Source organism: Bos javanicus, chromosome 23, assembly GCF_032452875.1.
Source record: "Bos javanicus breed banteng chromosome 23, ARS-OSU_banteng_1.0, whole genome shotgun sequence".
In the NCBI taxonomy this organism is placed as follows: Eukaryota; Metazoa; Chordata; class Mammalia; order Artiodactyla; family Bovidae; genus Bos; species Bos javanicus.
The window spans coordinates 9,988,053-10,000,000 of record NC_083890.1 but is presented as its reverse complement, the minus strand read 5'-3'; the positions used below and the strand labels follow the sequence as shown (position 1 = coordinate 10,000,000).

General features: G+C 40.1%; 1 protein-coding gene across 9 annotated transcripts in view; it reads left to right on the top strand.

Moving 5' to 3' along the window:
* The window catches only part of SLC26A8 (solute carrier family 26 member 8), a 91,076-nt gene that overhangs the window by 29,430 nt on the left and 49,698 nt on the right, over positions 1–11,948 (top strand). For 8 of the 9 annotated variants that reach the window (XM_061397993.1, XM_061397989.1, XM_061397990.1 and 5 more), the window contains 3 exons: positions 1–58; positions 10,501–10,665; positions 11,356–11,505. The exon at positions 1–58 is cut by the window's left edge and continues 124 nt beyond it. In XM_061397993.1, the coding sequence (XP_061253977.1) occupies positions 1–58; positions 10,501–10,665; positions 11,356–11,505 (373 nt within the window). The remainder of the gene's footprint in view (positions 59–10,500; positions 10,666–11,355; positions 11,506–11,948) is intronic. The other variant, XM_061397994.1, reaches the window with a different exon arrangement.

Here is an 11,948-nt window from a genome sequence, read left to right as displayed (position 1 = left end):
CTATAACAGATCCTTGAGTTCTGTGGCATCTGTAACTTTGCTGACTGGGATTATTCAGGTAGGTCCTGAGTCTCTGAATCCCTGAAGGAAAAAGAAATAAATAAAGGGGCTGCACATGAACCCTTTCCTTGGATTGCTTCTGTTACCCATTGTGATATATCTGGAATTTAAGTGATTTTCATTTTTTCCCAAAACTTATGGGACGTATGGATAGACTGACTCCTCAGTGACAAAACTTCTCCCTCCCCAGAAATCTACCACCCCTGGTTTAGGATGAGATACTCAACATTCTCCTCAATCTCTAATACTATAAGACTAAAGAAGGGTCCAAATAGGACTTCCCTGGTAGTCCAACAGTTAGGACTTCACCTTCCAATGTGGGAGGTGGCGAGTTCAATCCCTGGTGAGGGAGCTAGGATCCTGCATGCCTCGTGGTCAAAAAACCAAAACCTGAAACAGAAGAAATATTGTAACAAATTCAATAAGGACTTTGAAAATGGTCTATATACAAAAAATCTAAGAGAAGGGAATGTGGCCTAGAGGTCTACTCATGATTTCATATTTTAAAAAATTCCTTTAAAAAAAAAATTCCTTTATATTCTTTCAACAAGAATAGCACTCGTGGGCTCACACACTGTATTTTTGGTTAGTGGGCATTAGAGTCAGATGTAAAATCCTTTCTCTACAATGACAGGACACAGCTAATGGATGATGATATCAATGATTTATTAAAATATCCAACCTTATTTTGGGCAGTGTCTTTGATTTCTTCTGAGAGTCTACCATCTAAAGCATCACCGACTGAACTAAAGTCACATATTTCAGCTTTATTTCTCTGTCTTCTCAGCTAACCCAAACTCTAGCTAACTTTCTCTGATTTCTCTGAAGCCATCCTTTATTAGGTAAAGACTTATTGGAAGCCTACAAAGGCAGGCTGCCCTGGTGGGCTGACCCCAGCCCTGACTCTTAACCAATTGTATGACTTATTTGCAGGCCTCAGTTTCTTCATGTTTAAAATGGGAATAATAATATTTGTATTGCAGAGTTCTTGTAAGGATTAAGTGAGAAAATGCATGTAAAGCATTCAGCCTAGAGCCTGTCACATAGTAAGCATTAATAAGTTATAATTACAGAGTACAGAGAAATGAAGTTGGTACTTAAATAGAGACCAAAAAGATTTTTTTAAGATATAATACCCATGTCTTAAAAAGTCAGTCTTGCAGCAGAAGACAAAATAACAGGCAGCAAGTCAGCAATCTATTAATTATAAATAGCCTTGGCATGTTCTTTTTCCTTGTTTAAGCATCACTTTTTTCATATAACAAAGAAGATATTCCATTTACAGGAAGAATGAATATATGTACTTTTCCCTATTCCTCTTCTTAAGAACAACTGAAAATTTTGGCAAGTTATATACAAACCAAATATAAAAAGGCTCTGAAAGGTGGAGAGAAGACAACAAACTGGTTCAGACCCAAGAAACAACACAGTGGAGAGTTCCTTGGGTTTTCTTTTTGCCCCATACATCTTAAACTTGGTGCTAAAGAAGCCAGAAAGCCAAAATGCCAATGCGGCAGACCAAAAGAAAAAGTCCCAACAAAAGTCTGTTCTATATAGCCACAGGACTAGGAAAGACTAGCAATTGTGAAAACATTTACCCAATAACTGCTCTACTCCAGACAAACACCAAGGGTAAAAAAAAGAACAACAACTCTGTGGTGTTATCCCTACTCATGCGAGTGGTGGCCAAGTGGGGAGCCAGACTTCCACCCTCACCCAGCTGTAATGAGGTAGCTACCCGGGGTGTTGTCAGAGAAAGCCAAATAGGGAGTTGAGACTTTCATCTCCACTGAGTAGTAATGAGCCTTTCTTCCTGCTCCTTGCTGGGGTGTATCAGAGAAAGCATAGTGAAGAGTCAGTTCTTTCACCACAACACAGCATTAATGACCACAAGCCCCTCTGTAGCAGTGTCAGCAGAGGCCATGCAGGGAGAAATAAAGGCATTTCTGTCTCTCCCAGTCAGGATGGTATCAGTGGAGGCCTAGTGGGGAGCCAGAACTTCCATCTCCTCCCAGTAAAAATGAAGAGTCCCTACTGCCTCAGGTGTCAGTGGATTTTAAAAGGAGAACCTGGACTTCTACCTGACCAGGCAGTAACAAGGTAACACCTTCCCCTCTCAGCACTTTATCAAAATAAGGTGGGTAAAACAGAACATTTCAGTAAGATCCAGAATCTTATAGCTTAGTACATGCAATGTCAATAGCTGAACTGAAAATAACTTGTCATATCAAGAACCAAGAACATTTCAACTTTAATGAAAAAAGGCAATAAAAAGATGCCAGCATTGAGATGAGAGGCGTTAGAATTATCTGGTATAAATTATAAAGCAGCCATCCTAAAAATGCTTCAGCAACCAATTATGAATATGCTTGAAACAAAGTGCTTCAGCAACCAATTATGAATATGCTTGAAACAAAGTAAAAAAAAATATAAAGTCTCAAAAAATAAATAGAAGATGTAAAGAAGAACCAAATAGAAATTTTAGAGCTGAAAAATACACTAACCAAAATTAAAAATTCAAAGAGTCAACTCGATAGCAAAATGGAGGAGACAGAGTAAAGAATCAATGAACTTGTAGAAAGAACAACAGGAATTACTCAGTCTGAACAACAGAAAATAGACTGAAAAAAGTTTAACGGAATCTCAGGGACAAGTGGGACTATAACAGAAGCTCTAACATTTGTGTCTTATAAGCATCCCAGAAAGGGAGGGGAAAAAAGATGGGACTGAATTACTTGAAGAACTAAAAGCTGAAAATGCCCCAAATTTGACAAAAGATATACTTCTACAGTTTTAAGAACCTTGGAAAATCCAAAACAAGATAAATCCATAGGAATCTACACCAAGACAAATCATAGTCTATGTTTGAAAACTAAAAACAATGAAAAAAAATCCTGAAAGCAGTGAGAGAAACACTTTACCTTCAGGGAGAAAATAATTTAAATGACAGCAGATTTCTTATCCAAAACCATGGAGAGCAGAAGGAAATTGCACAATATTCTTTCATTTGCTGAAAGAACTATTAATCCAAAAATCATTGTTGTTGTTCAGTTGTGTCTGACTGCAGCACACCAGACTTCCCTGTCCTTCACCACCTCCCAGAGCTGCTCAAACTCATATCCATTGAGTCAGTGATGCCATCCAACCATCTTGTCGTCTGTCATCCCCTTCTCCTGCCTTCAATCTTTCCCAGCATCAGGGTCTTTTCTAACGAGTTGGCCCTTTGCATCAGGTGGCCAAGGTATTGGAGCTTCAGCTTTAGCATCAGTCCTTCCAATGAATATTCAGGATTGATTTCCTTTAGGATGGACTGGTTTGATTTCCTTGCAGTCCTAGGCACTCTCAAGAGTCTTCTCCAACACCAAAGTTCAAAAGCATCAATTCTTCGACACTGAAGTCTTCTATATGGTCCAACTCTCACATCCATACATGCCTACTGGAAAAACCATAGCTTTGACTAGATGGACCTTTGTTGGCAAAGTAATGTCTCTGCTTTTTAATCGTTATCTAGGTTTGTCATAGCTTTTCTTCCAAGGAGCAAGTGTCATGGCTGCAGTCACCATCTGCAGTGATTTTAGAGCCCAAGAAAGTAAAGTCTGTCACTGTTTCCATTGTTTGCCCATCTATTTACCATGAAGTGATGGGACTGGATGCCATGATCTTATTTTATTTGAATTTTGAGTTTTAAGCCAGCTTTTCACTCTTGTCTTTCACCTTCATCAAGAGGTTCTTTAGTTCCTCTTCGCTTTCTGCCATAAGAGTGGTGTCATCTGCTATCTGAGGTTATTGATATTTTTTCCTGGCAATCTTGATTCCAGCTTGTGCTTCATCCAGCCCAGCATTGCTGTAAATAGCCTTCAAGAATGAAGGAGAAATCGAGATATATGAAGAAAACTAAGAGAATTTATCACCAGCAAGACCTACCCTAAAAGAATGGCTAAAAGAAGTTCTCTAAACAGAAAGGAAATGATAAAAGAAGGCATCTTGGAACATCGACTAGGAAGAAAGAACAATGGAAAGGGAAAACATGGATAGATATGGTAGTTTTCTTTGTCTTCTTAAGTTTTCTAAATTATGCTCAATGGTTGAAGCAAAAATTACACCACTGATGTGGTTCAAAATGCATATGGAAGAAATATTTAAAACAATTCTTTTATAAACAAACATATTGGGAAGTAAATTTTCTATAATTTGTTCAAACTGGTAAAATGTTTATACCAGTAGACTGTGATAAGTTATGTATATATAATGTAATACCTAGGACAACCACTTCAAAACCTATACACTCAAAAATGCTACAGATAAATCAAAATGAAATTCTAAAAAAGTTCAAGTAATGTGTGAAATCAGAAAAAATAAAAGATGAAAAATAGAGCAAACAGAAAAATGGCAGACTTAACCCTTAACATATCAACATTTACATTAAAGAAATTAACTAAATATTTAGAAATATGCTGTCTGCAAGAAACAACAAAAATAATAATTAGGTTGACAATTAAAAAAAGGGAAAGATATATCATGCAAATATTAAAGGAAAGCAGGATTGACTGTATTAATAACAGATAAAGTATACTTCAGAGCCAAGAAAATTACCAGAGGTGGAGAAGGACAGCACATAATAATAAAAGGCTTGCTCTTCCAAGAGGATGTAGCAGACCTACATATGTATGCAACAAACAACAGAGCCCCAAAATATGTGCAGCAAAAATGGATATAACTGGAATGGAGAAACAGACAGATCAGTTCAGTTCAGTTGCTCAGTCGTGTCCGACTCTTTGCCACCCCATGAATCGCAGCACACCAGGCCTCCCTGTCCATCACCAGCTCCCGGAGTTCACTCAGACTCACGTCCATTGAGTCAGTGATGCCATCCAGCCATCTCATCCTCTGTCGTCCCCTTCTCCTCCTGCCCCCAATCCCTCCCAGCATCAGAGTCTTTTCCAATGAGTCAACTCTTTGCATGAGGTGGCCAAAGTACTGGAGTTTCAGCTTTAGCATTATTCCTTCCAAAGAAATCCCAGGGCTGATCTCCTTCAGAATGGACTGGTTGGATCTCCTTGCAGTCCAAGGGACTCTGAAGAGTCTTCTCCAACACCACAGTTCAAAAGCATCAATTCTTCGGTGCTCAGCCCTCTTCACAGTCCAACTCTCACGTCCATACATGACCACAGGAAAAACCATAGCCTTGACTAGATGAACCTTTGTTGGCAAAGTAATGTCTCTGCTTTTGAATATGCTATCTAGGTTGGTCATAACTTTTCTTCCAAGGAGTAAGGGTCTTTTAATTTCATGGCTGTAATCACCATCTGCAGTGATTTTGGAGCCCAAAAAAATAAAGTCTGACACTGTTTCCACTGTTTCCCATCTATTTCCCATGAAGTGATGGGACTGGATGCCATGATCTTTGTTTTCTGAATGTTGAGCTTTAAGCCAACTTTTTCACTCTCCACTTTCACTTTCATCAAGAGGCTTTTTAGTTCCTCTTCACTTTCTGCCATAAGGGTGGTGTCATCTGCATATCTGAGGTTATTGATATTTCTCCCGGCAATCTTGATTCCACCGCTCCTCTCCCAACAATTGATAGAACAACTGGACAGAAAATCAACAAGGATATAGTAACATTCAAAACATCAACAACACCGATAGGACTCGAAACGTTTATAGAACACTCCAACTAGTAACAGCAGAACACACATTCTTTTCAACAACCCATGGAACATACAGCAAGATAGACCACATCCTGGGCTATAAAACAAACATCAATAAGTTTAAAAGAATTGAAGTCAAACAGTGTGTTCTCTGACCACAGTGGAATCAAACTAGAACTCGATAACAAAAAGTTAACAGGAAGGTCTCCAAATTCCTGGACACTGAACAACACACTTCTAAACAATCCATAAGTCAGAGAGGAAGTTTCAAGGGAAACAAATACACTGAAGTAAATGAAAATAAAATGTACCAAAATTTCTGGCACACAGCTAAAGTGGTGCTGAAAAGGAAATTTATAGCACTAAAACGTATATAGTAGAATGAGGAAAAAGTCTCAGATTAATAATATAAGCTCCCTCCACAAGAATCTAGAAACATAAGAGCAAATTATACCCAAAATAAGCAGAAGGAAGGAAATAATAAAGAGGAAAAGTGAATGAAACTAAAAACTGGAAAGTTCACATACTGATGATTCCATTTATGTAAAATTCTTGAAGTGGCAAAATTATAGAAATGGAGAACAGATTAGTTGTTGCCAGGGACTAAAGATGAGTAGAGCTCAGAGGATGGAGGTTGGAGGCAGAGATGGGAGGTGAGAGGCTGTAACAGGACAACAGGAGAGATCCTTGTGCTGACGGAATTATTTCTTATTTTGTCTGTATTTGATGTCACTGTCCTAGTTGTGGCATGTAGTATAGTTGTGCAAGATGGGGAAAACAGGATCTCTGCTTGCTTTTTTACAACTGCATGTCAACCTGCAATTATTTACAATAAAAAGTTTTAGAAAAGTCTGAACTAAATAATAACATCTAACGATTATTGCTGTGTGCTGTCAATGTTCAAAGCACTTTGCATGTCTTATCCTCATTTGGTCCTCACAACACCCCCCTGTATGAGGGTAGGTATTACTCTGTACTTATTTTAAGGAAACAAAGGTATAGAGAGGTTAAGTGAATTGCTGACGATAATGTAACCAGTAAGACCCCAAACTGGGATTCAGGCTGTTTGTCTGCCTCTAGAACCTGTGCACTGCTGCTGCTGCTGCTAAGTTGCTTCAGTCGTGTCCAAGTCTCTGCAACCCCATAGACGGCAGCCCACCAGGCTCCCCCATCCCTGGGATTCTCTGGGCAAGAATACTGGAGTGGGTTGCCATTTCCTTCTCCAATGCATGAAAGTGAAAAGTGAAAGTGAAGTCACTCAGTTTTGTCCGACTCTTAGCTAGATAATCTTAAAGTGCACACTAGTATTAACAAAAATGAAGAGTTCATGGTCAAAAGAATATGAAGTGGGGACTTTCCCTGGCAGTCCAGTGGTTAAGAATCCATGCTTCCACCTCAGAGGGCATGGGTTCGATCCCTGGTCAGGAAACTAAGATCCTGCATGCCATGTGGCATGTCCAAAAATAATTTAAAAAATATGAAGTAAAGGAATAGTTTTTAGTTGGGATGGAGTTGTCTGGGAAGGAAACAACCATTTATTAAACCTTTCCTTCATTCGCCAAACATTTAGTACAGAACTTCCTCGACCTATGATGAGGTTACATACTGATAAACCCATGGTAATTTGAGAATACTGTAAGTTGAAAATACATTTAGTAAACCTAGCTTACCAAATATCATAGCCTAGCCTGGCTTATCTTAAACGTGCTCAGAACACTTACATTAGACTGTATTGGGCAAAATCATGTAACACAAAGCCTATTTTATAATAAAGTATTGGATATCTCGTGTAGTTTGTTGAATATAGTACTGAAAGCAATAAACAGAGTGGCTGTCTGAGTACAGGATAGTTCTTAGTGTATCTGTTGTTTCCCCTCATGTCTGTGTGGCCAGTAGAAGCTCTGGCTCACTGCCCCTGCCCAGCATCACAAAAGAGCATCATGCTGCACCCTAGCCCAGAAAAAAAAAATCAAAATTCAAAATACCATTTTTACCAATTGTGTAGTGATTTTACACCATTGTAAAGTCAAAATTAAAACTATTCGAACCATTGTAATTTGGGAAATGTCTCTACCTGTTTTCAATAAGGATGACAGAGATAGGTTTCATGTCACAGACCAGTTCTGACTGATTGACAGTGATGTCTAGAAAATTATGTTAACACCAGATTCTGAGGCTACATCACAGCTGGGCAAGGAAGAGTTCTATGGTTCATTATAGATATTTGCCATTTACAAGGTTGAAGGAAGGGATAGCATGAAGAATGAGTGATATAGGGACTTCCCTGGTAGCGCAGTGGTTAAGAATCCATCTTGCAATGCAGGGGACACAGGTTTGGACCTCTGGTCGAGGAACTAAGATTCCCACATGCCGTGGAGCAACTAGGCCCTCAGCCACAACTGAGCCTGCACGCCACAAATAGAGTCCTTGCACCTCAACAAAAGATCCTCCATGACACAAGGAAGGTCCTGAGCGCCGCAAGGAAGACCGAGGGCAGCCCCTCCAAAAAAGAGAATGAGTGATACATATGTTTGCGTCTGCCACTGTTTTCAGATTTGAGCTAAGAGTTTTACGTGTATTCTGTCATGTAATCCATACAAAACACTCACGTTGGGTATTGTTCATTTCATAGACAAGGGAACTGAGGTTCGGAAAGTTTAAGAAACTTGTCCAAACGCACTCAGTACCACACTTTCTGAAGGAGAGAAGTGTTATTGAGCTCTTTTTACAATTTGTATTTATTTATTGACTGCACTGGGTCTTTGTTGCAGCCCGCAGGCTTTCTCTAATTGTGCAAAGCAGGGGGGGCTACTCTAGTTGCAGTGCGTGGGCTTCTCATTGTGGTGGCTACTCTTGTTGCAGAGCAGAGGCTCCAGGGACCGCCAGCTCAGTGGTTGAGGCACACAGGTCCAGCTGTGGAGTTCTCCTGGAGCAGGGATCAAACCTGTGTCCCCTGCATTGGCAGGCAGATTCTCAGCACTGGACCACCAGGGAAGTCCTATTGAGCTCTCGAAAGAGATGATAAACCTGGGCTGGCAGAGAGGGAAGAGGGGTTTGGGCATAAGCACAGAAGAAATTAGTCAATCACACAAAAGACAGGAAACAGATTGGCCTGACTAGAGTCAAGGAGCACTCTGGGCAGTAATGACCGGAGATCAAGGGAGACAAAGTGCTCAACTAACTGAAAGCTTTGAAACAAAACGCTCTTAAAGCTAATAGATTTGTTCCTCCAAGTTTGTCTTCTGAGAGTTCCTAGTGCAGCGGAATATGAAGCAGTGACAAGAGAGGGTTTCAAGACTTGGCTTTTCTTTCCCCATCTTCTTCATTGGTCTGTCATTTTTCTTAACCTCCCCTCTGAAGAGGATTGGAGCTCGCCCTCTAGCCATAATTTTCCACTTTTTTTTAATTATAAAAGATGAACAAGTATATTGCAAAAATCTCTAATAATAAAAGAGTATATAAATTACAAAATATTGCCCGTAACCTTTAATCAACCATTCCCCAAAGGCAACTTCTGTTAATAACTTGGCATCTATCCTTTTAAATCCTTTGCTTGTATATTACATACCATTTAAAAAATGCATTTACATACATATGCTGTATTTTACGTGTATTTATATTTAATCCTAAAGACGTAAATTCAGTTTAATTGTTCTTCATAAACATCAAAGGCCCAAATGTTTAAGCTGGAGCCCAGGTTGTTTTAATATTTTCCTTTGCGAAAAGCTGCATTCCTCATAGGGATGTTAACATGTCATGGGGAGGGCTATCAAAGGTTCCACTGGGGCTTCCCTGGTGGCTCAGTGATGAAGAATCTGCCTGCCATTGCAGGAGACATAGGTTCAATCCCTAACCCAGGAAGATCCCACATGCTGCAGAGCAGCTGAGCCCGTGCACCACAACTGTTGGGTCTGTGCTCTAGAGCCCGGGAGCTGCAACTGCTGAGGCCCAGGCACTCTAGAGCCTGTAATTGGCAGCAAGAGAAGCCGTCTCAGTGAGAAGCCCTCGCACTGCAGCTAGAGAAAAGCCCACGCAGCAGCTAAGACCCAGCACACGCAAAAATAAATAAATAAACAAAAAGTATTTTTAAAGAAGATTTTAGTGAAAAGGACTTTAAAAAAGCCAAGTCTTCTTCTGATCACTTTGTCACTGATTACCGCACATCCACAAGATCAGTAGATTCTAGGGTAAGAACATTGGCTTACATACTCATGAAGAAAGAAAGGAGTGTGGTCTTATGTTTGTAAGGGAGCCTCTGAATCAATACCAAGGATCTGCTTTTAGCTCATCAATTTCAGTTGATTAGGGAAAGAGAAATGAGTTATCAAAGGGGATTTCCCTGATGGCCCTCTGGTAAATAATCCGCCTGCCGATGCAAGGGACACAAATTTGATCCCCGATCCAAGAAGATTCCACATGCCATGGGGCAGCTAAACCTGGGCACCAACGACTACTGAGCCTGACTACTGTGGGCCTGTGTGCCACAGCTGCCGAAGCCTGTACACACAGAGCCCGTGCTCCACACCGAGAGAAGCCACTGCAGTGAGAAGCCCACGCACTGCAACTAGAGTAACCTCCACTCGCCACACCTAGAGAAAGCCTGTGCACAGCAGCAAAGACCCAGCACAGCTCTCCCCACCCCCAGTTTTTTAAGTTAAAAGAAAATTATTAAAGGGGCCTAAGCTAACTTTTTTTTGTTGGAACCTTTGGAGATGGCCTAATGGGTTGCCATTGCTGGTTTGATGACATTCCTCCTCACTCTGGTTTTCTTTTCCATCTGAAACCCCCACAGCTGTCTATGGGCATGTTAGGTTTTGGCTTCATTGTCGCTTACATTCCGGAGGCTGCAATCAGTGCTTACCTGGCTGCCACAGCCCTGCACGTTATGCTGTCCCAGTTGACCTGCATCTTCGGAATTATGATCAGTTACAATTCTGGTCCCATCGCCTTCTTCTACGTGAGTAATTTCTACCCTCACCCAGAGTAACAGATGCTCCTCCCCTTGCCTCCAAAAAGAAGTAGGCCCAAGTGGAGAGACTCTTGCATAGGCGGCTGGGTCAAGAGAGTCCTAGAAGTAATTTCACCTCTTCTAGATTTACAGTCTTGATTAATTGCAGGTGCCAGTTGTACCATGTTCTCAGTTCCATTAATCATTTCACCCCCAGCCTTTTAAACTAACACGATTTATGTTAAAATTTGGTCTTTTAGATAACTGTATCTATCATAATTCTTCCCATCATGTAACTCATAACAGACATGTATCCTAAAACATCTTAAGAATATAAAATGCAAAGTTGTCCCTGAATGCAACAATGGCCCAGAAGTCAAGCGAAACACACATGGTCTGGGCAAATTGATAAAGAGTAGGCTAATAACAGAACTCCTGGGTCCTTTCCATTACACTGAAACACCGAAAGTGTATTCTCTTCTTGTTGGACATTATTGTCTTCTAATGTATCTTTTCCAACTTAAAAAATTATATATCCACCTACTTGCTCTCCCTGTTCTAGTCATGCTCATAAAGATCTCTATGCACAGCAACCTTGCCCAGGGACTGCTGTTTGAACTGATTTAGAAAGTGTCATTTTCTAGATTAAGGCAATTATTACATCCTTTCCTAAGCCTCTGTAATTTTGTTTTCTTTCAGAACATAATTAACTACTGTTTAGGTCTCCCTAAAGCTAATTCCACCAGCATCTTACTATTTCTAACCGCTATGGTTGCTCTGAGAATCAACAAATGTATCAGAATTTCCTTCAATCAGTACCCCATTGAATTTCCCATGGAAGTGTTTCTGGTAGGTGTCTTTTTGCTTTTGTTTTGTTAAGTTAATTTCTATTGGAGTATAGTTGCTTTACAGTGTTCTGTTAGTTTCTGCTGTACAGCAAAGTGAATCAGTTATACATATGCATATTAATATATTCCCTCTTTTTAAGATTTCCTTCCCATTTAGGTCACCACGGGGCACTGAGTAGAATTCCCTGTGCAATACAGTAGGTTCTTATTACTGGTCTGTTGTATCCATGGTAGTGTATATAAGTCAATCCCAATACCCAAATTCATCCCACCCTTTCCCCCTCTTGGTATCCCTATGTTTGTTCTCTACACGTGTGTCTCTATTTCTGCTTTGCAAATAAGTTCATCTGTACCATTTTTCTAGATTCCAATATAAGCGATATTATATGATATTTGGTTTTCTCTTTCTGATTTACTTTACTCTGTATGACAATCTCTAGATCC